Source organism: Diadema antillarum, unplaced genomic scaffold, assembly GCF_040938485.1.
Source record: "Diadema antillarum isolate AM-2024a unplaced genomic scaffold, OU_Dant_1.0 scf00000032, whole genome shotgun sequence".
In the NCBI taxonomy this organism is placed as follows: Eukaryota; Metazoa; Echinodermata; class Echinoidea; order Diadematoida; family Diadematidae; genus Diadema; species Diadema antillarum.
The window spans coordinates 923,106-950,868 of record NW_027270921.1 but is presented as its reverse complement, the minus strand read 5'-3'; the positions used below and the strand labels follow the sequence as shown (position 1 = coordinate 950,868).

The 27,763-nt window shown below is 38.1% G+C and overlaps 1 protein-coding gene across 1 annotated transcript in view; it reads right to left on the bottom strand.

Annotated features, from left to right (window-relative positions):
* LOC139742183 (uncharacterized) overlaps positions 1 to 27,763 on the bottom strand; it is a 105,363-nt gene that overhangs the window by 55,897 nt on the left and 21,703 nt on the right. The window contains exon 2 of the mRNA XM_071652765.1: positions 14,820 to 14,891. Within this exon, the coding sequence (XP_071508866.1) occupies positions 14,820 to 14,891 (72 nt within the window). The remainder of the gene's footprint in view (positions 1 to 14,819; positions 14,892 to 27,763) is intronic.

The window sequence follows — 27,763 nt, the reverse complement described above, 5'->3', positions numbered from 1 at the left end:
GCATCGTTTACCTCTGAAAACTCGCAGTTAGTTTTACTTCTGCGGTTAAAAACGGGAGAAGATCCTGTATTCTTCCATTAAACGTACATCACATGCTGTCCGGAACATTGAGCAAAGTGCAGCTAAACATTGTTGGGTGTGTAGTCGACAAATCAAAACTCGTTTCATATGACAGGATAAGATTAGGTTCTGGTTTATGTTTTTGATAGTTTGTTTGTATTTATTTTAGTCTTCACCGTCGTACACACATTTTTATCATTTCTTTCCTTCTCATTTGATTGTCTTATTTTCTTTTCCTTTTCTCTCACCGATACCGTGACTGATAAGTATCATCACGTCTACAGGAATCCCAACGGGAAAAAGAGCCTGTAGCAGACTTTCACATTCACAAATGCCTTGCACGCACACTGTCCTATCGCAGCCATCTCTCCCTCAGATTTCAAATACATCTGCATCTGCTTCTAATGCTACAGCTAAATCTAATTACAAGCCGACTTTTTCAAATCTGTCTGCAAAATTATCTCCAAAGGGTGCCGAAACTAAGCTCCTGGGTGATTGGACGCAGTGAGCAGCAACGTACCCCACGGGAACGGGACCTGCCAGTGGCGAAGAGTTCACACCTCCAGAAATTAGTTTCTCAAGTGATAACGTCACAGATTCATGTGCTGTAAATTAGAGTAATATATCTAATTTATATTTATCTCCTGCTAAGCCAAAAATGATTTGCAACCCTTTGATAACATTAACTAAGTGATCATAGTTTTGAATTCTGAAATGGTTGCTACATTTGAAATTGGACTGTTGTAGGATACTTTGTGAGTGGGTGTAGGGGTGGGTTTTTAGTCACTGAAAATCATTTAAGAAGCTCCAATTGGATCTAACAGCACAACAGTACGTACATCCTTCTTTATTTCTGATAAGGACTTTAACATCACCTAGCAACTCAGCCAAAATCTGAACAAGCCTCAATATCACGAGTTTGGGTAATATTATAAGTAAATCATGTGATCTCTTCTTTTCTAATAGTTTATTACCTCTTGCTCTTTTCAGGGATTCATGACTTTGATAATTCCAAACCAGAGGGAGAGAGCTTTAAATTGTACATAATTTTTATCTCCCTGAGTGATCAAATACTATGCTAATATCAGTGTAGTATTGATCAGAATGCCATGGGGTCTACTATTAAATCAGATCTTAAAGATCTTTTCCACACAATTTACACTGGCAGCATAAAAAACTGGGGTTTTCTGGCTCTTTAAACTTTCTCAAGTTTTTTTTTTATTTGAAAGTTACATAATCTTACTAATAGGTGCTACACATTTCCATGAATTGTCTAGTTTGGTAACTATTGCATAAATTATGCAAAATAGATAAATTGGCAGTATTCATAAGCTCAGACTTCTCAAGGTGATCTGCTTACTAACTTTCACTACCGTAACATTTCCACTTTTTGAACAGCAATCATGTGGATTAGTATCAAATGCCACATATAAACGTAGCACTAGGAGAAATAATCGACCAGGCAGTAATGAGTTTTGAAGCATTCAACACTCATACTTATTCAATATTGACCCTCACCTACTTTATACGCCATATATATAACGAATCTAATGTTTCGTTTTGTTTTTCAAATCGGAACTTCCTAACAATTTTGCAAGTGGTTAAATTCGTAATTGTGGAGTACCAGTACTGAACAGAGGAATGTATGCATGCATCGAACGTTCACGTCAGGATCAGACATGATATTTTCACATGTTCTTAAATTAGCGAATAGCATCTAACTTGCGAAATTCATAAAAATAAAACCCTCACGAAATATTTGGCATATAATACAGTATATGCTGAAACAGTTTTGGTGACGACCAGTGATACCCACATCCTCTTACACAGGAATCTATACAATGAGGTCCATACATCTCCACATTTCTCCGTGATCCATGAATCCAGAAAATTGGACTCTTCCTCAACAACTTGACTAAATCACTCAACTACAGCAAACAATTACAGTATTAATAGCTCCTCTCCTTATTGGACTGGAGTTCTCATAGGCCTACCTATTTCCAGAAAGTCTTTGTTGGGGAAGCTGCAAGTTAATTGACGAAACTGCCGTGACGTTTTCCCTTTCTCGTGCTGACTCTCTCTTTCGTTTAATATCATACCACGATCTGCTGAGAGATCCACCTTACTGGGGAAGCGTGACTTTTGGGGAATTGTTCAATTTGGCAAAATCCTCTTGCGGAGAAAGCGTGCCAACAAGCATGACGAGAGATTGCGAACTTTGGCAAGGAGACGCCAGAGTCACACTGTACGCCACTGTACACTGTGGGGCATGCTAGGATGTGGATTATCTATAGCAAGAGAGCTCTTGGTCAGACAGGTGTGAGAGTGTGTAAGGCAATTCTGAGGGACAAGCCCTATTCTTTTAATTTGTATGTGGTCAGTATAATTGACACTATCCTCTTGTGGTGCTACAATCGTCACTATTGGTCACTCACAGTGAAGACAGTAACAATATGACATGATCTGGCTAATTGATATCAACTGATATTAAGTAATTTCCCTGAACATTTACTTATCACTGTGAAGTAAAAAGGTCTGCTGGAAGAGGTCTGTATAAAAGCCATTTAGCATGAGTGGCAGCAAGTTTTTTTTGTTTTGTTCTATTTGCAACTGCTTTACAAAATCCTGTTATCCATATTATTGACAGTGGTCTGTTTGATTATTTGCTTGTGGATATCAGTCAAAGACTGACAGTAAGTCGGAGAAAACTTAAAACAAAAAAACAAAACAAAACAAAACAAAACAAAACAAAACCCTGAACTGTAAATGTTATATGCGCGGCCATATCTGTTCCCATGTTCCCACATACACGGTGTAGTTCGACATGCGGGAGTTGCTATCTGTGCACAGCTTGTGGGGAACAACGAATGATTTACTGTCAGTTTCCAACTACCCAAATGTGGTACAAAGTTTCCTCGGCTAGATCCAGAGCATAATTGCACTTGACTCACAATCCCGTAACAATTTGAGTAATAGCTCTACACACAGTACCCACACACACAGCTGAAGAATCTTGCTCAACTAAAGTTGACCAATTACCAATGAGTGTATGATTCTGTGCACACATTTGTTGACTGGCAATTCTATTTTATAGCAGGCCTGTGCTAGTCATGATTTTAGAATGTACCACTGTGGGCAGCCAACCAAGATCAAATTAATTGAATGTACCGTATATCCATATCTCCAGACTGACTCCCTTAAACTTGTACATTGATTTGTTGCTTGGCTTGACCACACAAGCACATGGCTTGTCCACTTTTCTTTGCAGAAGAAAGAACCAACTCTTAAACAACAGGTATGTACTTCACATTTGAAGTATTTCAAGTAGAAGTTACATCGCCAATAGTAGAAATTACAATTCCAAAATTATGCAACTGCAGCGATATTTTGATTCTTGCTATTGAGTTTGTCTCTAACGGAACATCTGACTGAACTGTCCACTCACAATGCCGCTGTTCATTTGAATATCAAATATCATTTCACATGTGACACAAAAAGACTTAATTTCAAACCTTAAGTTATATATTTATTTTGAATAGTGATACCATGGCGTACTTATCGCAGATTATAAACTCTGACAACTTGTATCTGGGGGGCTTTTCATTCACATTCTTCCAAATGATGGGGCTAACATTTTATTCAAAAAGTCTGTACAGATACAATACCTGGTAATAAGTACTTCAGTTATGGCAAATGATATCCTTTCATATCCAAGAATCATTATTGTTCAAGGTAATGGTCAATGGTGAAAGGAGCAGTCATACAGTACATAAACACCAGCAAAAGGGATTAAATCAATAAGGTTCCTAACTCGTGAGCCTGAGCATGTTGTGTGAAGGGGATGGAACATGAACTACAACTGTATATGTACAATGAATCATATCACGCAGTTTTGGTGGCAAGCTTTCGGCTCCTGGCCACGGAAAAAAAAAATCAATTAGTTTGTCGATGCTTTCAAAATCTTTATCCCACAAAGGTATCATGGTATTCATTTAGTTTGCATTTTTATAAGTATAAGAACCATCATTTATGAGGAATTCAATCAACCGCAACATTTAGAAGCATACCCATTCCTCTGTATACATTGCCTCACTCCTCAGATAAACTGGAGGAACACTGAATATGAAGAGTGACAGTTTCTTCTCCCATGCTCCCTTTTTCGCCACGAAAAAAGGAGGAGCAGTTATCACTCTCACTCTCCCACGGGGCCCGCGTGGCACATGTCGCAACATGGAAGCGAGGGACGGGGAATTCGCAGTCATTTCTTGAGATCTATTACGAATTCACATGTTTGGCATCTTTGCTCACATTTGCGAATTGTTTCCAAAGCGATTCGCAAACAAGCGCCATGGTAACCGACATCCTCAGTCCGTGTCATTCCGCGCTAATTCAATAATAAGGAGAATGTGCGCTGCATTAACGGCCGTTTTTTATTTGCCCCTTTTAATTTTACGACTCCAGCTGGAAAACAGTAGTCGAATGTGCTTCCAATCTTGGCTTCCCCCAGCAAATGTCTTCAGGAAAGGCGCATCACACTCCATATTCATTCTACTGATTCCCCTTTTGCATGAGTCTGAGCAGCGTTCGTGGAAATGGGCAACTGATAGACCATTTTGACCTCGTACCCAACAAACTTGGAAGGGTCTATGCTCAGTAATTGGCACGCAATGATGCTGTTATTCTTTGACATTCCTATTCCTCCCTTCACTGGAAACTTCTTTAGTGAGATTCTCTTGCAAATAACAAGCAATAGTTGGTTTAGATATAACTTTATTCACTTTCGATTAAAATTATCACTCTTCCTGTATCAGGGGTTAGAAACAAAGTTGGAGTTTCTCAAAGTGAAGAGGAAGGTCTGGGCTAATAAAAACACACACATGGCCATGAATACACATCCCAGCACATTTTTATGTCTATGAGGTAGGGTGCGACAAAACCATTTTTTTTTTTACCACTTGCCCAGTCAAATAAGCAGATCTTCACACTGTTGCAGAACACTTGCGCAAATAGTGGGCTTTCTCCTTCAAAGGATAATATACCTGTACAATGGTACATAACAAAGCATTCATCTTAAAAGTATAAATACAGTACAGGTTAACCCTTTCTGCACCAGGGACTTTGGACCGTGTGTACAATGCTACATGTGTATACTATGGGATATTCTGTGCAAACCAGCACTAAACGCACACAGAGGATTAAAGTACAGGGGGCTCCAGGAGAGTGTGGCATAAAATATTTGACATACCCCCTCCCCCCCCCCCCAAAAAAAAAAAAAAAGTGCTGAAGCAAACTTACTTTCATACTCCTCTTCTGGATCTTTCCACACTTATTGTCACTGTGTGCATTTGTGACATTCTAACAAACATCTTTTAGTAACTCAGTTAATTGCTCTATAGTCATGTAATAGATGTAATAGCTCACAATTCGGGAGTGGGAGTGGATGAAAGATGATAAAATTGTGCTTGTTGAGAACACAATCCGATAATGTCAGTTTCAGAGTAGGTTCATATCTAAGTATGTTAACACAACATGAAAGGCATTGCAGAAGGTGTTTCAATGTCACCGACTTGAACACCTAGATACCGCATTCACATTGCCTAAATGTTCTGATGTTGTATCGGTGTTGTATCGCTGTTGTATTGGAATATAGCTAACGATGTAATTAGTTCCTAAATCAATTGAAAAAGACTATTTATGTTCTACAAGAAAAGTGCACTGGAGTTGTTCCAAGACAGCATGAGCAATGTGAATGCATTTGTTACGGGACTGTTGTGGTATTACATCTAGGCAGTGTCTCCGTGCAACACCGGAACATTTTTTTCTATGGAATGCAGTATAATACAGTTATTTATTCATTTTTTCTCTTTCTTTTTTTAATTTTCTGATGTGTTTGTGTGAGTATGAAGAAAGCATGAGAAACAAATAATAATGGAATGCTCTGCTGCGACATGTGCAGCAAAGTGAAATTGGACATCATGGAACGCAAGTGACAGTAGATCTAGTTTGGACAAAAAAACAAAAAAAAACAAAAAAAAAAAAAACAACAAACACATGTGAAATCAAAATTTTGGTGACCAAACAGAGTAATATCATTACTATCATCCACACTGCATTGCCCAATATCACACTGTGTATACATTGTATCTGTGCTAATTAGCAACTTTGGGTGTACAATGTGTATATGATCCATCTCCTTTATATGGTATCAAAGCCAACCTTCATTTATCATAATATGCATCACATCTTATCCATTAAATCTCATGCAATGTAAGAACTGACAGTTTTATGATACACAGCCCAGAATAGCAGCAACTAATGCACACAAATTGCATTCCATAAAATATATCTTCAGAATGAAATTCAGTGAGAACAGGCTGATCAAACAGCTCATTTCTATCTTTGGGGGTAGGCAGGTAGGGGTAGGAACCATGAAATTAAAAAACATTATTGGCAAATGGGCCTTATTATAACTTATCAGACAGCTAATCTAATGATACAAGCTGTAACTGTGTCTTCTGAAGTGTCTGGCATTAGCCTTAAGTGGGGAGGTGTATTTCAAAGGAAGTGTAACACAAACAAAGTAATGTTTAGTACTAGTAACCATAATGTTACCAATCTATCAATTTAAATACATCACAACGAACTGAATCATCATTGTCAGATTAAAGAAACATAAAAGAGAGCATCTCAGTTCTGACTTGAGTTTTTTGATGCACAGCAATGAGAGCAGAAGCTCACAAGCATTCTCATGTTTAACCTGTTGAGGACGAGTCGAGAGTATACTCGGGCAGGGGTCCATGGGAAATGTGTGTTGTAGCAAAATCAATTCCTCCTCAATGGGGTAAAGTGTGCTAATACCCTAGAAATCAAATTTGTGTGCAACTAGAATACACAAAAACATTCATAATTGACCTGTGATAGCCCCTGAAAGTATACATATTTTGATAATCAGATCACTAATGTAGCTATAACAATATGGCACTTGCGCTCCGCATGTTTAAGTTCTGCTCCGTAAGTGCCGGTGCTGATCTGTTCTAGCTATACACGTACATTTTTCTGAATTATATAGAGATTCGATGTCAATCGGTTAGCTGATCACCCCCATGCATTGCATATGATCACTATTGTTAACGATGTATTTGGAAAGAAAGATCGATATTACGATCGTTCAATTGAAAGAATCGGGTGATCAACTAGTCTATTTCAAGCTGTTTTTATATTTGTAAACCCTTTAAATAGAAATATACATTTGAACCGCAATAAATAGAAATTTGAGTGACAAAAAAATCTAAGATTTTGAAGAGGGCATGTCTCAAGTATATTCTACAAATATAGCAAACATGATACTCAGGGTATTGGTATACTTTAACCCATCCAAAACAACTCATAATTGTGCTCGGGCAAACATTGTCACCACTGTCATTAAATAATTTAAGTAGGTGGCTAGAGTGGAAATTGAATTGCTCTTAGTGGGCTGGTGTCCCCTAGGCCATAAAGGGTTTGAATCAATCTGGGCTGGGTGTCTCTTTTTTCTTTGTTTTATCAGAGGACAATTATCATCCAGAGTAGGTTGGCTTTTGTCATGTGCTTACTGACCAGTCAGTGGTGACAGATCACAAGCACATGGACATTCAGGGGCAGCAAGAGATCTGACAATCCGACACTTAACTAATATGGATATGACACTTTAACAGTATAGATATGATACTTTATTGGGGAAACGGCGAGAATGAAGACATTCCTCGCGGTACATTTTGCCTGGAGATGCGAGATAAGCGGAACTTTTTTTCGGCTCAACCTTGCCGAGAGCGCTTGCCTTAATGAGATCGTATGAGGCAAATTGGGGCTGGCACCATGCTAATGGACAAGGAGATGTCTGTTGTTTTCAGTGACATGATGTGGGGCTATAAACAGAGAGAATCAGATTGAGAGAGATCGAGCAAGAAAGCTGCTATCCATCTTTCATCATTGACGGTTGCGTGCTTGACAGGTTAATTAGGTTGTTGTCGACAATGAGCTCCTACATTTGGGGTTTTAAGACATACGTCCCTTTCCACTGAGTCTTTACAGGATTTCTCCTTATGATACATATGTGTTTTAGAAATTTAAAAAAAAAATCACTACATTTCCTCCTCTAAAATCAATTGAAAACAGATGAAATTTTATCCTTGCATCAAATTCTCAAGAGTTGAATTTCAACAATGTTATCAAAACAGGCTGTGGATATTTGATTTCTGAATAAAAATTAAAACTAGAAATGTCGCTACAGCGACTGGTTATACCCCCGCCAAACAACATTTCATAAGCTTTGGTCAAAAAACTGAGGAAGTAGTTAAATCCGCAAGATCTTTCCTTGATCTTCTGCCATTAATATGCCGTTACCATGGCAACGTACTTTTGGGTACTGTCGAAAAATGCGTCTTGCACATCTACAACCAAAGGCACACATCTGTACCAAATTTCATGGAAATTGGGCAAAAACTGAGAAAGTAGTTTGCAACACAAAATTTTCCATCATTTTGGCTCATAATATGTGAGCTGTTACCATGGCAACATACTTTTTGTCACTGTCAAGAAATGTGTCATGCTGACCTATATCCTAAGACAAACATTCAATATGAATTCCATGAGAATTGGAAGAACACTGATGAAGCAGTTTTGCCATGAAGCATTTTGCCCTATATTTTACCAATAACATGCCGTTACCATGGCAACGCACTTTTTGCCACTGCGGAAATATGTGTCTTGCACATTAACATATTCAGATGAACATCTGTACCTAATTTCATAAAAATTGATCAAAAACTGTGGGAGGAGTTCGCGACGCAAGATTTGTACCCATTTTTGCCCATAATATGCCGTTACCATGGCAACGTACTTTTGGGTACTGTCAAAAAATACGTCTTGCACATCTACAACCCAAGGCACACATCTGTGCCAAGTTTTATGGGAATCGGTTGAAAACTGAGGAAGTAGTTCGCGACGCAAGATTTGCAACGGACCGACCGCCCGACCGACCGCCCGACCGCCCGACCGCCCGACCGCCCGACCGACCGCCCGACCACCCGCCCGACCGACCGTCCGCTGATTCCTATATACCCCCTTCAAACTTCGTTTGGCGGGGGTATAAAAATACTTACGTAACATATCTTTACACACTAAAAATATAAACAAGCTTGTGACCAATGGTAAATTTTCATGAAAACACAAAAAAGTTTCTTTCTTTCTTCCTTTTTTTTTCTTTCAATGAGGGAAAATGAATATGTGTGCTGAATGATTAGCAGAAAAACAATTTCATACCTTCTGTTCCCTGGAACGGATTATAATCATGATTTTCAATTTACATGTAACTAAGGGGCAGTATGTAAATTGATAGCAGTATATCATCCTTTTAAAATTTAGTTCAAGTTGATCAATAAAACTTTTTTACTTGATAGCAATGGTACATAATTTTTCTTGTTTTTAAGTCTTGATTTGATTTTTTTTTTTTTTCAAGTGGGTTAGTGTCAGGCAAGGCTGGCAGCCAACAAAGTGGAGCACAGACCCAGTAAGTGACTGGCAGCTCTGCCAGACTTCTGGCTGCCGCGACTGTCAATCCGTCAGACAGCAGGCTGGCACAAATCAGCTGATCTCCTTAACATGCACCCGATTCCCCTACTATCTCCTTTTCCTGTGCGCTAATCATGCATCAATCAATTTTGCATTTGTTCAAGAACATCATCATGCAGTATCCCCCTGCCCCCCCCCCCAAAAAAAAAAATACAAACAAACAAACAAAAATATATAAACATTGTAAAATCTTTACTTGGATAAGGGGCACAGGAACTCATTGTAAACTCTTTCCTTTTTCAGTGAGATGCATGTACAATAAACAAAATGATTTATCTAGACTCTTTATTACAACATAAATTCCCAAATCCCCTTAGTACATTTAAATCCAATGCATATCTAAGATAATTTGTGACTGAAGAATACTAAGAGCAGGAAATGAAATTGTTGTGCACATTTCAAGTTTTGGGAAAATAAGTAAAATTAAGTACAGTTGTGAATTTGAGACTGGGATGCACAACATGCATTTATAATGTACAAACTCTGGTGAAGTTTAGAAGTTTATTCTTTCATGAATAATTAGCTTTTCCCATTTTGCTATTCACTCTCATTTATCAATGAAAATTTTCTTGCAGCACAACATTTTGTAACAAAATCCTATTTCAGATAGAGAGTGTCTGAATTCCATTCAGAATCTACACATTTCAAAACCTTTCTTTTCCACTAAAACTAGAAGGAAAAAAAATTACAAATCATACATTCAATGAAATAGAGAGCAGAAGTATGGGATTGTGAGACCAATTTGATTATGCAATCATGTCTTTGTTTGGGATAAACAACGGATCAAAATCATTAGGGGAAAAAAATATTGGGCCTTTAAGAAGGTGATATCATTTACACTTTAAAAAGAATGAAATGCTACATTTATATGTCTCCTCTCCCAAGACCATGAAAGAAGGCCAGTACTGGATTATCATATGCTCAAACCCTCAACTTTATTCACATTTTTTTTTTTCACTATCACACATAATATAAGATCTTGACAAAACTCAATATAACTATATATCCATCCTACCATCAAGTTTATGAGATACTTAAAGATTACATAATCACAATATACTATTTCATTAAGTTTTATTCTGTCTCTCACTGCAAAGACGCAAACAAAAGACAGATGTTTCATATCTAGGAAAAGAGACTATTACTACGATAGCAGAGTGCAGACCAAAATGGCCCTTGCTGTGTTTGCTGGCTTACTCCTGCCAGACTTTTGGCTGCTGCCACGCCAGTCGGGGGAGACGTAGAGACTGCCAAGTCTCTTGAACTCTTTCTAAAATAAAACCATTGTGAGGTCAGACCTACTAATAAAAAGAAACTCCTTCAAGTTTGCCACACAGTCATGTGTATATATATATGCAATTCATGATTCATCTTATAGTAGTATGTAACAGTTGCAATCACCATACAAGCCAAAATGTATCACAGCAAACACAAATCCTTCGTTACAAATTGTAATAACAGGGTCATCAAAAATCTTTCATACACCTTTTCTTGAACATATAGTCTGTTATATGAATGGCATGAATCATCCAACTCATTGAGAAATGAAAAATGTTCATAAAATTGTAATTGTTCACTGATATGTGTTCATAGAGTATGAATGAAGTCAACATCCTCCTCCAGCCATCATATTATGAATTTCAAGTGATTGTTAATTTTCAACTTGGAAAATCAAAGTTGAAGATTCAACTACTGTAAAATGAGGAATGTTCACGTGCATTTTAATTTTGCACATTTTGCGAGAGCTAAGATTTGCGAAATTAAAATGCACGCGAAAGTTCTTACCTACCACTATATGCATTGAATGCCAGTGGCAATTCACAAAAATTTCATGCCGCCAATATATCGTGTTTTACGGAATCATGCAATTATTTGACTATATAGTATACTCAATCTGAACTTTTTCCTCTCGCATCAGGGACATTATAATACCTCAACACACATGTAAAAGAACACTTCATTCTTTTTCAGCAGCCTTCGCAAAGCTTGTGATCTGACTACTTTAATGCCAACTGATGTAACAGACTATCTGTTTGTACACGTTTGAAATGCTACATCAATTCCTGCTATGCATTTCACTTATTTCAAATTTGTTAAAATGTTTATTTTCCATGCTTTCAGGTTCATGAGCAAGACACATGGACTGCATGGTGCTATGCATAGTTGTGTGATTATCATTATTTTTATCATTAATTATCAACAAAGTGGTGACACAAATGCCTACTTACCAACATTACAATGTATATACTGTCAGCTGAGAACCATTTTTTTTTTTGGGGGGGGGGGTGGGGGGGGGGGGGTATTGAGCTTAACCCATTGAGGACGGTTTGATTTTGCTACAGCACCCATTTCCCACAAACACCTGCCCAAGTATACTCGGGACTCGTCCTCAACGGGTTAATATTGGTATAATATTGTAGAGCTTGATCTCCTGTATATTATGTCAATTTTAATTCTTTTTTCCATTTTCAGTCAAATGTTACAAATCAAAACCAGAAGGCTGCTATTTTACCCTATAATTTGGAATAATGTTCATAAATCTTCCTACTTTTGATCAAACAAAATTGATTTTATGCAAATTGATTGTTCTGTTTTTATCTATGAGCCAAGTCTTAGAACATGATAGCACCCTTTTGGTTCACAGGTGGCAATATAAATACTGTATATGTGTGTTTTCTTTTCTTTTTAATGAGGCACATACTCTAGTACAGACTCCAAAGGCCCTGCTCCATTGCCTAGCAAGTAACAGAGACCCTATTCTGCTTCAGGGCTTACTATTCTCACCTCCATTTGTGAGTCAGACATGGAATAAAAACAGCCCCTGAGAAAGATTTCATGACCTGGTTCAGCATATGGTTGAAAAGGAGAATCCATTTGAGTTTTTAAATTTAGCAAGTACACATTCAAAACATAAGAGTAAAGCGCAGCACCACAGACATAATGTTGATGATGAGAACTGGACAGCCATCTGTCTATTCAAGCTGATTACATAATTTTGAATTTTGTTCAAATCACCTTGATTGGCCTTCTAACTTCTTGTGTGTATTTGAAAAATTCATACTGCTGCATTCTTATCATATTGTAAAAGTGAAGCTGCTTTACATTCTTTTCTTAAACATAAATGAGATTTCATCAAATCACATTCTTGATGTGTGAGACTAATTCAAGTTCACACACTTTGTTTATTTCAATAGGAACAGTTTCTTTCAACCATAACTGAATCAAAGAGGATTTTCTTCAAATCATTTCAATTTCTCATTTGTGAGATATCTTACAGCTTCAAGCTGACATTCTCCATGGCTTACAATGCCCTGCATTAATTCTTCAAAAGATTCATGAGAGCTTCAAAGACCAGCCACAAACTTTTCTCGCTCCCACAGTTTTCACCACAAGGATCAAGGTGTTTCTATATCTGTGGATATACTGTTGTATGCTACGAACCCCTAGTGACGTACAGCAGCACATATGGTTACGGCAGCAGGCGTTGCATGCAGGCACTCCGGTGACAGCAGCCCGGCTGACGCTGGGCACCAGGACTGCACGGATTGTGTTTCTCACCGGGCGTTGATGGACACCTTGTCAACTCGACACTATCGCTCCTTTTTTTTCCTTCCCTCCTTGTATGGGGGATGGGGTGGAGTACAGAACAGCAGAGGGGACCCAGTGGCACCAAGCACTAATGACTTCTAATTAGATTTCCCTTGATTTGATTTTTCCCCAAGTTTTCAGTCATTGAAAAACGGCAGCGAAAATCATCTTCGAAGGACAGCAAGTGTTGTAGACATCTCTATATCGAGACACGTGTGCAGGTGATAACTTCATAAATACGCACTTTGACAAAAAGCTACAAACTGCATGTCTTGACTCCACAACAAATGAGTTATTTCTGTCTCTTTCTTTTTTCTGACTTACTTTGTGTTATGTTTTGTTGGAAGAAAAATGAGAATGAAATAAATGAATTGGACTGAATTGAAGTAAATTGAATTTTTCAACACTATTACTGAATGGAATACCAAAGCACATTTATAAACGAGATGTTGAAGCATGATTTTTTTCCTAACTGTCACCATTGTATGCTGCTTTTAATAGGTAGGGGAAAGCTATCATGCAGAGCACAAGCACATGAGGGCAAGTGTTGTAACAAGATGATACACATTAAATGTTATGTAATAGTTTGAATAGGTGAATAATAACTTCACTGTCATGATGTACACACTATCAACAAACACTGTGTTTTGCACAAATACTGAAGAAGTATCACTGTCAATAGACAAATGATTATTGATCTCTTGTAATACCTATTGAAACTTCAATAATCTTCTGGATGAATTTTAAGATTACAATGTACATTAATTCAAATATCCACATTCCATGTCTTATTTCATGGTAAGTACAGAACTAACTAATTAGACGGTATTAAATGATACAAAATCATGAATGCTGATCACTATTTAGCATTTTAGCCTTCACAGGAGTAGGGCATACAATGATATATCACTGTTTTGAAATTTAACCTCAAGATTAAATATCCTTAACTTCTGCCTGATACCACAGGGAATATGTTGTAAAGTGCACTATCTACAATGCACGTCTCACACCACATTTATTCACACTCCTTTCCCCTTTAACATGCTTTAGAGACATTGAATTTCCCAAGGTAGTCCAGTTTCCAAATTTCAAAACTTGTTGATACTCTTATGTTCGTATTTCTAAATCAAATAAAAAGGAAATACGTGCAGGTGTAATAAATGTAAGTCCACTGGAAGCATTAAATTCCATTTACTACTAATACACACAGATGATAAAATACATTTATTTTTGTTAGCTTGAGTTTAGATTAACAAAAGTATATAGATAAAAACCATGATATATCCAACTATAAGTAGAAATGTACTCAATTTAAGTATGATTCTGAAAATCAAATTAGAATACCTTGAATCATCCTCAAGCATATATAAGGGATCTTATTCAATGCAAGGCACATCATATGTGTCACTAATTGTGATGAATTTAAGGGAAAATGAGGCCATAAATACAAGTTAAAAAACGAAGACTTAATGTTATGAAAAAGCCTTAATATCAAAAGATATCTGCAATGTAACGGAATAATTATTATAAATGCAAACATAAACAAACGATTTTGTGCTTACCTTGGAGGTGATATCAAGTCCGGTCACAAACTTGGCACTATTCTTGTTCTCATACCGCTTAACATTCTCGCCCTGTGAAGGCAAAATGAGAGAAAGACGAACAATTATGACCACCAAATGGCGTCTTGAAAGGACTGGCGAGTACCACAGACGTACAGTATGTCCCAGTGACCCTCCACTCCGCGTCTGGCCTAACTAGGACTGGTGTGAGGGGTAAACACCAACTCAGCTAAAGGAGGAGCTAACAAGTGTTAACATAACACAAGGGCCCTTGCAAGCTTACTACAAGTATGATATCCCACAGCGAGGGTGAGAGTTAAGAGAGAGCATGTGTGCATGATGTAAAAAGTTTTGCGACTCCATGCCCCCTTCCTCTTGGTGACGTTATCCCCCTTCTCCGCTGGCTGGCTGCGTGGAGGGTCGTTGGTGATCACTCAGCGTGGCGTGGAATAGCGTGCCAGGCTCCCCGTCCCTCAGGTCTTGTCATCAAAGGCACAGCCTCAGATTTCGACATGAATATTCATGAAGAGGCAATAACTCAATTACGTAAATTGATAGAAAGTTTGAGATATTATTTTCTTGATCTTCACCTCTGTCATGGTTCTGTTTGACTTCATTCTCTTTTTTTACTCCTGCTTTCTCCCTGCATAGATAAACATGGTTTGACAGACTAGCACATACACAGGTACACTGTACATTCAAATACACTCATGCATGGGCATGCACATATACACGCAATCACACACAAACATTCTTATTACATGTTTCTGTTCCTTTTAAACAAAGTTGCAAGCTTGGACACTCTTAAGCATATCTCTAGAATAATTCTCTTGGCTTTTGAGCATAGATTTCTTTTCAGAAAGGAAATTCCTTGTTACCCATTCTAGTCAACAGAACTTTGGAACATTTTTATGGTAGATAGCAATGGCTGGAGCAAAAAAAAAAAAAGAAAGAAAGAAATCATGAGTCTTAAACTGATTATTTTTAGGACTTAAAATATCAATGGGGCAGAGAGGAAATACATGGTTGCAAAAATCATCTCTTACACTATTTCTCAATATTCAGCAAATTATCAATATGATAGAAAAATAGAACTTTACATTCAAATTAGAATCTCTTAACTTCTCTAAAATGAATCAACCGTCAGACACGCAGAAGACTAGACATTTATGTACACTTGGTTAATCTAAACTATCATAGCCAAATGTCTCAAGAATGCCAAAGAGTTTTGTAAACAATTCAGATTCTAAAACTCTTTAATTTTCAAATGGGGTTTATAAACTTTAAAACTACTGACTTTTGAAGAAACATAAGAATTTCATATTTCACTTCCCAAGATGAACTGCTTTGACACTTTTCTTTCAGCTTCAGGATATGACAGAGATATGGTCATAGGTAACATAATACTTCTTGCACACTTAATTTCAGTATGTCTTTAAAAAATAAAAAAAAAATCTATACCCAATAAAATTTATACCCAACAACGTTACAAAAACCTCATCAAAAACTTTTCTCAGCATAAAACCCTTCCCAGTGTTAAGTACTAATCACATTTTGCTCTAGCTGTGGGAAGGTCTCACACCATAAATATTCATGAGTTATAAATCTCAACTCCCTCCCACAACTGTTACAGTGTACAGAGAGTGGTTGTGGCTCTAGAGGAGAGAGTAAGAGCTGTTAAGCCCACTGTGACTTCCTAGCTTTCCTCCCACCAATATTAGGTCACTTCCCACTGCCAGTTGGATGCAAGTTCCGCCCACTAGTGAATGAAAAAGCCCCCCCCCCCCCTCAATCACAACACACTCATGAATATTCAAATTTGAACCAATTTCTTCTCTGCCAGGGCTGCGTTGCTTATCTGGAGTAGGATTTACAACCCCAGATTAGTGGGTCAAGACCAAAACTCATTAATCAATCATAACTTCGGAAAGGATGGCTTATGTGGCTAACCTGATGCTAAAGCGCGTGTTCTGCACCACTTGATTCAGTGACTCATAGGAGAGACTAACTCCTACATTTTCTAATACAGAGCCTTGAAAAAAACATCATAAAGGTGTACTGAAGAAAGAACAGCACAGGAATAAACTGGTGTATTTGACTGTTCTACTCATGCAAAGCCTCTGTAAAATTTTGTAGTAAAATTAATTTATTTCAAAGAGAAGCTTGCGTCATTATGCAGTCAATGATAAATTTCCCAATATTTTGAATTGTATGCACTGGCTCAGCAAAGTGCAGGGAAGTTTTTCCAAACCAAACAGTAGGGCCTAATAATGGATAGTGCTACAAAATATGTGGAACACCTTTTTTAATGATTGTTAATGTTATGTATTGTTGCACAAAACCATTTTTTAAAATCTTGATTTCCAACGACGAAAAATACTGAATGATACTTGATGCTACTTTGTGATATAACAGAAGTAATCAGTCCACTGTGCAGAAGACTTCTACACTGTGAGGCTAACAAAACAATCCAACCTGTACCTGTGGAAACTGAAGACGGATATTCCTAGTTTGACTGTGAATGTTCTCACAAATATCATGGAAATCCACTGAATTAAAGATGGATTTACAGTGAGGGCAACACATTATTACATTCATTTCTGTAAATACCAACCCTGACTGATGACCCCCATGAAGAAGAAATAAATGAAATTGATTAATCTTCCAAAACTGTTGTAAGACCAACATCTCAAGTTCTCAACTAGACACAGTTCACTTGCGCAGAAAAGTGCCTGCATTAATCATAAATCTCTATGGAAAAGTCCAATTTTCTCATTTACACTGGCCTAGATTCCTCACGTCTGTATCCTCACATTGAACAGTGCTTGCACAAGAGGGTGCTAATTCCTTCCCGCTTTGCGGCTGCACTGGGACATAGCTAACGGCGCTTGACATTTATCGGACAGGTCTAACAGAATAAAATGAGATAACAAAGATACAAGACACATGCACACACATTGTATCAAGCTCAACTAAGTCATTGTTAAAATATACCGTGACACAGTCCTTTGTTAAATATAAGGCAAAACTCCACTCCTTTCTTTAGCATGACCTGCAATAACTGTCAAACAAATCAAATTAAAGTTTTGTTAAAACCATATCCCCCCCCCCCACTCCAAAAAAGAGGAAGAAGTTATAGAATTCTGAAGTTTCCTATGATTTCATATTATCTACTGCAAACATATGTCCATATCACATGATACAGATTCATAGAGTTTCCCTTTGCTTTAGCGTGTATAGAAAATACGAAAAAAATTTCCAAATGCGTGTTTCATCCAAAATAAATACACAGCTACATACAGCACAACTCCCCCTTTACAGAGTCATTACTGCAAACTCAAAGTGGCATGCTTCATTAAAAAAAAGAATATGGAATCAATAATGCCCTTCCATAGAAATTTGAACAGAAGGCTGTGACAATATCTAATTTCTATCAATCTTCTGAATATCAAATTTCTCATTTTTAACTAACCCACCTGATAAGATAGGTCTTTTTGTTTGTTTTTTAGTTTGTTTGTTTGGTTGGTTGGTAGATTTTGTAGTTGTTGTTGTTGCTGTTGCTGTTGTTTCAATGCCTGTGACTTGGTCAGGCCGATGCAGTATTAAAGGTTCATGTGTTCAAAGTTAAGGACCTGACCCACAAAAATTGCTTAATGCCCTGAGAGCACAGAGGCAGCTTTCAATTGTGACACGTCATCCAGCCTTTAAGTTTAATGACAACAAGCTGTGAACATCAGACTGGAGATCAGTCGTACAAGATCAGCAGATGACAAGCTGTGAATGAGTGGTTTACATGACATTTACTGTATATGCCATATATTTTAATAGCGAGTCTAATTTTTCGTGAATTGGGACTTCCCAACAATTTTGCAAGTGGCTATATCTGCGATCATGGAGAGTAAAGTAAACCAAACAGAGAAATGTGTTAATGTGTGCACATCACATTCATGTTGGAATCAGAGTTAAAGGGATCATACAGTTTTGGTTGAGACCTAATTTCGGGTTTGTAACATTTTTTGGTGAAATAATGAAAAACCTTTTATGAAATATGAAAGAGCACGTAATTCTATGAGGAATTCAATGTTTATTTGATGAAAATTGGTTTTGAAATGGCCGAGATATCAAAAAAATAGCAATTCTGATATGGTGTGGGACCCACACTTTATTGCGATTGCTTTGTTTTACTTTGTTTTGGATGTTTCAGTCATTCCAAACCCAATTTTCATCATATAAACTGTGAATTCCTCTTAAAATGGTATGCTCTGTACTATATCATGTGTTTTCTTGGTATCTCGCAAAAAGTTAAAAGCCCAAATTCTCTTCTCCACCAATACTGTACCATCCCTTTAACATTTCCATAGCACCTGATTCACAGAATTTGCGGGAAAAAGAAAAACCACCTCACTACAATAATTGTACCAATCCTTCACATTCTGAAATAAAGTGTATGCACAGTAGTTACACACAGCACAATGCTTCCCCTATTAAAAGTAAATGCTAAATTCACTATAAAACTACAAGTCAGAACGTACAATTTAAAGGTGTGTTGATTAGATTATTGTGCAATAAATACAGGATTGTGTACACCTAAAAAAGAAGTGCACAAACTTTATACAACCATGTACTACAGATACATGCTGGGGAGAATAATGATTTTTCATGCATCTATGAACATTATTTTTTTTTCATAATTAGTTAATTTTCATATTTGTACTATCAATCACTGTAAGAGTCAGACCAAATAAATATTCTATATAAATGTGGCATTAACCACACAAACTACAACTGGCAAATAAACGTAATAAGAATAAAAGAATAAGGGAATTTCCCTAAAACTTCACATGGCCTTGAAGCAGAATGAAGTTCCTCTTTGAACATGATATTGAATGCATCAGGGAGGAAAAAAATGTACCTTGTCTGCCCTTTTTTTCAAAATCTGGTTCACAGGAAATATCTATCTATCATGAAGTATTACATCTTATATTTTGTTTTCATAATAAGTCCAAAATGTACATACTGTATAATTGTACAGACTACTTATCTTGAAATTTCCTTGCAGATGAATTTATCTGGATTAAAAGCTAAGATATAAATGCTAACCCTTTCTCTGGCTGTACCTCGAAAAGGTAATTCCCTGCTCGCGTATACGTACACACATCTATGTGAAGACAGTGCGTCTCGTGCCAGTGTAATGGGAGTAGGAAGTGCTGTAATGGGGACCCGACAACGCGGCTGTCAGCTCTTATTCAGACATCCCTCGCTCCAGGGAAATGAATAAATAGTCCCAACAAGACGAACCGATAAGAGATCGCGGCCCTGCGACAGTCTCTCTCTCGCACCAGCTTGTCAGGGACGGTTGTCAGAGGTTCGGTTCTGTAAATCGGAAACATTTCTCTCTCTCTTTTTTTTCTTTTTCTTCTTCTTCTTTTCTTCCTCGTATTTCTCCCCAGTCGGCAGAGAACCGAAACCACAGCTCTCACGTTGTACGCGGTTTGTCACTCTGGCTGTTGAGGTAACCTATTGTGACATTTGTGACTCCCGGATGTGGAATCCATACCAGAGATCTTTCCTGTACTCCGTGCCGATCATTTTGGGACCATCGCAAAATTTGTTCAACCAGCCAGAGAACAGAGACAGGAATGAATTACAGTACTTGCCACTGACGCAGCTCACTACTTAACGGAGAGAGTCGCAGGTTAATTTCTTGACATCTGGATCTCTAAAGTCTCTCCAAGTTAAATCTTAATGTTCATGGATGTGGTTGATGTTCTGTAAAACATGATATATTTGCTGCATGAAAATTTCACGAAATGGAGCTGACGACCTTTCTCACAGCATGAATTTTTTGTGACTTGCCTCTGGCATCCTATATATATTGTGTAGGCAAGAACTTTCGCACACATTTTAATTTCGCAAATGTTGCCACTCGTGAAATGCGCGAAATTAAAATGCAGGAGAACATTCCTTGTTTTACAGTATACACTTGAAGGTCGTATAATCTCTTTTGCAAACATCACAGAAGGTTGCATGGTTGAAGAATAATGAATCCCAACATGGTTTATGAAATCTTACGGTAACACAGCTCAGATTAAAAAAAAAAAGAAATGAAAAACTAACTAAACCCCATGTCACCAAAGAATAAGCTTCCTTTTTACACAGAGAAAAACAGTCGGAACTTTTCAGGGTCTGAAAAAAAACATGTTTTTAGTTTTAATATTCGGAGGACAGGTCTGAATTACTTAACTCTACAATGCAATTCCAGCTTAAAGTGAAGGAATCTAATTTTCAAGGTTGCAAAACAACCCTGAAAGTAAGTTTGTAAGGCTGCAAAACATAGACCAGGCCCATCAGAATGTGGTGGTTAAAAACATCCCAGATCCTTGGATGTAAGCACTGGGTGGGAATCAAACTCAGGTCCTCCTATTGGGAGTCAGGAGTCTTATCCACTATGCCACCACGCCCCCACAATATATGCGAGGAGACTGCCAGTGGACTAGTCTTTCTTGGTGGTGGTGATACCATGCAGGTGTAATGAATAGAAGGGATTCAAATAAAAATGGATGCACTGTGGGATCCAGACAACCCATCATATACAACTTGAATGACTGTGCGATACACACTGCACGGTGGGTAGTCCCATGGTGTGACACCGACACTGTGTAAGTTATCAGAGGTCCTCAAGTTCCCACCCCCTCCCCCTCCCCCAGCCCCCCCCCCCCCCCCCCCCAAAAAAAAATATGATTATAACTTTTATAATTCAATGGCAGATACTACTTAGTATTAATCACCCATGGCGTATTCCTCATTGAAAACAATTATACCACGATTGTCAAATAAGGTTAAGGTAGAATAACGGCAGCCAGGAAACTTTCCCATCATTATAGTATTGATACATACACTGTACCTACCATATTTCCACAGGGTTTTTATTTCCGAGAATTCTGCGAGTTGGATACTATTCGCAAATCTAGCAAAACAAGAAAAATATCAACTCTGAGCCTGATGTGCATGCGTACATTACCCTGCTCATCATTGTTCTCCACGATCATGAATTCAACTACATGCAAGATTGTTGGAAAGTCCAGATTCAAAAGTATTAGGCTCGCTAAATATATGGCATGCAGTATTATATCTTCCTTGTTCTTCGTATTCATAACATACTAACACATCATAGTACCCTTCTGTTAATTGACAGATCATTTAAAGATTTAGTCTCCTAGGCCATTGAACACACGACATTCAGAAGAATGTTTGCTTTTACACTGAATATAACTAGCGGGATAAGAAAGAAATCACTCAGATGATAAAAGATTTTCAAAACTTCCACGAAAAATGAGTCGAGTGCTGTATGCGTGCGATACTCCAGAGAGGAGGAAAATAAAATCTCATTCTCACTTCATATTTCAATCATCGTAATTGAAAAGCTCTGTGCATGGGAGGTATGTGTCAGAAGGATAACAAAATGTACCCACACATGCAGATAGCCTAGCATTCAGGCTAAAAATACACACAATTTCCTTATCATCCTCATATCATACAGGCACTTTTGACATCATCTCATACACATAGAAAGAACTACGTGTAACAAACTTTTTTCCCCTCTAAGCTAAAAGTCGCGATATAGAAGGGGCCCATTATAAGAGCATAATGTTTGCAACTATCAAGAAATTGAAATAGTTGCAGTAATCACAGCGTACAGCTTAAAGGATCACATCTGATTATTGTTTTGTGACTGCATTTCTGTAACTGCTTCACTGCAACTTTGCTTTGCAGAGCAAACCTCTTCATAAAACATATAATTCCAAAATATATGCCAGCCAATGCATGAATCTGTTGTAGGAATATTCACATGTATGTTTCTATTGACAATGCTGGTCAGATCATCAACGTTATAACACCGGTCTCTTGGTGATAATAAGTGGTGTCAAATTCTGAGATCATTGTATCATACATGTATGTGAATATCATGACCTTCCTAAAGCTAGATGCAGCACCTAAAATTACTTCAAATGTAAGTGTAGGCTTGACTTCTCTGCCCCATTCCCCCCTTCCCCCCGCCCTTTCTCACACACAATCTGGGGCAAACTTTCATTATTACAACCATGACTACAGTATATAAAGAGACACTAGTATAAACCAGTGATGATCGGGAGATCCTCTTCATATCTACACATGCTCTTTTCTTCTCTCTGTATTAAAGGGTGTGTACAGTTCTGGTCAAGGTGAGGATTTAGCTTTTAACATTTTGCGAGATATTTAGAAACCACTCTAGAGATGTCAAAAAACATGCAATTCTAAGGGGTATCAAAAGTTTATTTGATAAAAATTGGTTCTGAAATGGCTGATATCCAAAAACAAGGTGAAACAAAGAGATCCTAATAAAAGGTGTGGTCTGTCGCCTTTTCATATTATCACCTTTTTTGGATATCTCAGCCATTTGAAAACCAATTTTCATCAAATAAACATTGAATCCTTCTTAAAATTACATGCTCTTTCATATTTCATAAGAGGTTTCTCATTATCTTACCTAGGAATGTTCAAAACATGAATCTCCATCTCAACCAGTACTGTACAGTCCCTTTAATCTATCTGGCATATTCATTCAATAATCTACCTACTCATCTTCATATCTATTTATTCATCAAAACATTTATCTATTCATCGATATAATTCATCTACTTATCTGTCTATCTACACAAACATATGTCCATCTATCTAGTATATTCATCTCTATTTCTCTATCTCTTTCACTCACTGTTTCTGGTAATTTCTTTCTAGAGCTAGCTGTAGGTGTCATCACTCTGACATGCTGAGGAAACTGATTCAAAGTTCTTTTCACTCAGAGATGGATGAGAAATTATCAGTCAGAACATCAGAGGAGATAAGAGATGGTGTGATATTCAGAAGTAGGGATGGGAGGATGGTTTTCCATGGAAATGGATTCAGAAAAAAAAGAGCAAAACACACATTTTACTTGTGTCTGAAACAGAAAGTAAGCTGAAAACTGCCCAATGCAAGATGTTGCACAAATGACACCTTAGACTAATTGGCAAAGTAATCAATATTTTGATCCCAAATGAAAGCATGACATTTGTAATCACATCTCCACAAAGTACCAGTCAGAGGTATGATACAAATTTGAAAGGCTTCCTAAAGATGACTCCTTGGAAATACAAAAGACTACTATAGCCTACATCTAGAAAATATGAAGGCTACATTCTCTTGGAAAAAAAACCCTGACAAACAAACAAACATCAGATATAGCCTGTAAATGTTTCCAGTATTTTGGAGGTCACCTCAAGAACTTGGGTAAACAAAATCATTCATCTTTATGTAAAGATATTGATTCTTCATGGCTTCGTGGCACACCCAAACCGTAGCTAACTCAAACAATATGAATAATTTTGTAAATGTTCAAGTCAAAATCATCATCTTCAAATAGCATTTTGTGTAGATTTCAAAGTGTACAAAAATGCCTACTATTCAACAAGCAAGAAATGAAGAACGACAAACAACAAAAATGGTGTTAAAACTTTTGTAAGGAGCTGCGGTCTCTATACAGTCCCAGATGACCGACATCCTGCTTTCTATGAAGGCACTTCACGAAACGAAGCGACTTGGGGATACTGGGAAGAAACAAGAAGGAAGGCTCTATGACACGTGCTAGTCAATGTTGGGAAATTGGAATTGGGGCAGGAGAGGGGATAATAACGCTCCCCCTCCATGAATCAAATGTGTTATGGGGGAGGGGGGGGCAAGGGGAGGACTTTGGACAGGATCCTGTAAAGGGTCAGAAGTTTCCCCCCCCCCCCCCCTTCCAAAACTCCATTCCATCCCACACTTTGCATGGGCTGAAAATCCCCAGCTTCCTTCTCCTGAGATTAGTCTGGTGCCAGCCCCAGAGGAAAAGTATTAAGGAGCTCTGTCTTGCCCCCATTCTGCTTAAACTTTAACAGGATAAGAGAGAGAGATCCACTCTGCCTAAAACTTTAAATATCTAATGTGATCTCAGTGGGGGTTCAAAGAGAAGCACAACATTCTTGCTTTAGCTTACAACTCATACTGCTCAATTTATATCAGATCATCACACCTACAGCCATGCTGAAATGAAAATGCATTTTAAAACACACACAAATGTGAAGGAATGGGTGAACACATCAGGTTTTCTGGAAAATTAGATGTCTTGCAAAACTGATTTCAAAATACCTGATCTTTATTTGTCATAACAACAATTCAAAGGTTAAATAAAAAGCACAGACTCTAACCCCAAGCACCTTCTAATCTGGAGATTCTCCCGCCTGAAACCCCTAGCAAACGGGAGACTCTAACTTGATGCTCTCTCGTGCTATCTAATACCCCTTTCAGTAACTCCCCTGGCTAGCGCCAGGCCCGAGCTAAGTCGTAAAATTTTGAGTTTATGAATGGGTCGGGCCAAAGTGGCCAGGAGCGGGCTATTTTGGCGCTGCTGTAGCTAGCACCAGGCGCGGGCCAGGCACGGGCCTGGCGCTGATCGAAGAGTTTATGAACGATAGCAGCGCCAGGTGCGGGCCAAAATTCCTTTCACGGTCAAAGGTCACAGCTTACGCTGCTCAGCTCATAAGCACGCGGCATGCACATCAAATATCGCGCAAAAATGCACTTCCGCTCTGTCCATGACGTGTTCAGTTACCATGGCAGTTATCCCTTACGTGGCCGAGTTCGTGAATGGGTCATCGTAAAAGTAGCGCGGCTCTGCTGTAGTTACTGAATGCAATTTTTACTGCTTGGCACGGGCCAAATTAGCTCGGGCCAGGAGCTGGCCAGAAATGCATGAGTTACTGAAAGGGGTATAAGGCTTATTTTTCAACATACGATGACACTAAGTAAGAAATCATTTCAAGCAGGAGACACAGAGCTAGGGCGGGAAAAATTAAATCTCAAGCGGGAGAACGGGAGTTTTTGCAAAGATGGGCTTCCGGCGGGAGATCTCCCGTCGAAAGCGGGAGAGTTGGAGTCTCTGAAAAAGAAGAAACTAAATTTGATTGATTGAATAAAGATGAATGAAATTTGCAGTACATTACCTTTTAAAGATGGCAGTGTCTGGAAAAAAGGTTTGAAATGATCACTAGCAAACTCTCACAAGCGTTCCAACCACATACAGATTTGAATTGAGCCCCAGAGCCTTGGAGAGAATGAAGGGAAAATCAGGACAACAGATTGTGCAGCGTCTAATCAATGGTCTCGATGAGACTATTCAGGTAATTAACAATGACCTGTCCAACTATTTTATTGCGATCAGCCCCGAAGCAAGAATATGACTGAAATGATTGCTTTCCCTTTCTGCACAGACAAAATGCATTATATTCCACATAGGAACAGTCCAATGCGAGATACACAAATGAACATTATTACAAGCATTTCCTCATGTTGCAATGAACTATGTCAAGACCATCATCCTTTAAGCTCTTTACAATTAAAAATATGCACGTTTTCAGGAAGTGGCCTTGTCTACTTACGACCACACCATGTTGCCTTGGTCTTTACAACCTATAGACTCCGGCCGTTTACACACAGGTCGAGAAACGTAATCGTAATGCTGAGTTGCAATTATGATTACAATTACAATTGAAATCATTGCCTGAATACATGACCAAGGAAGGCTTCACGAATTCTGCAGAACTCTGAATTTCAGAGCGAAGTGAGAAGGTTTGGCTTCTTTTAGAGTTCCTATCAATAATTCTCTAGGGGTAAGGAGGGCGGGTTTTTTGCAGAAGTGGTTGAAAGGTCACCATTTAGCTCCGCCCCTAAAATACAATTTGGAGGTCAATCCATACACACGATTTTTTCGTTTCCGTAATACTGGACAATCTTCAGACTGGAAAGCACCAACGGAGCGTCATTTGAAATACGATTGAAATCACCCTCTGTGATTGCAGTTTGCATACACATGGCCAAAATGCGTCATTTGAATCATGATCCTGGTGATGCGTCACTAGAACCGCGATTCAAATTGAACACTCTCGGTACGTGTGAAAACATCCCCTGTTTCATTCTTCCTACTTATCATTTCTTTCTCTTTCTCTGTCTCACCAATAAAGCAACAAATGTCAGACATGGAATTGATGCGGTTTTCTGCACGTCATGCTAATAAAGCTACCAATGTATTCATCAGCTACTAGAATCATGTGATAAACAATTTAACTTTCTCTTTACGGACATTTGTCTGTGAAACACGTGCTTTATATCTAATATTTGATGTCATTGTTAGTTCCTTTTTTCAGTTAAGATAAGAAAAGCATCATCAGTCATTAGATTGTTATGCACTGGTTTTATAATCATAGTGTTGTCATTGAAGTTGCAGTCTCATTCTCCTACCCAATTTCCAGAGACTGTTTAACATTCAGGATTGATAAACTAATAACACCAAACACTAAATCTTGGCAGTGTATAGGCCTTGTAGTAGATGTTATGACAAACAGTCTGGAAATGACTACATGCAATTTCTATCCAGTTTCAACTAACATAAATACACATGGGCCTTGATTTTATCAGGTACTTCTGCTTATTTCTATCCTCTCACAAGCTAAAGGTTTGGATGATTAATGCTGCTGGACCAACGTCACCGCTAAATGTTGACGTACTGACATATTCTCATCTTTCGTGATTCTGAGTGTCCCAAAGTAAATATAGTTCATTTGCAAGGCTTTCAAAAGGAGACTGATACAATCAAAAGCATTTACTGCACCTCAGTAGTTTTCAGGAGTATACCAATCAACAGACATAAGGGTCGAGAGAAACATTTTTATAAACCCTCTGTTCGTGACCCTTTGACAAGGGCTGATGTGAAGTTGTAGGAAGTGGGCTGTGATGCTGATAGCAAGAAAAATCGTCCCCTTCGCAGACTAAACATCATTTAAAATTGCTACAGGTTGTAATGCAAATGTCAATTAAAATGTCATTAACCG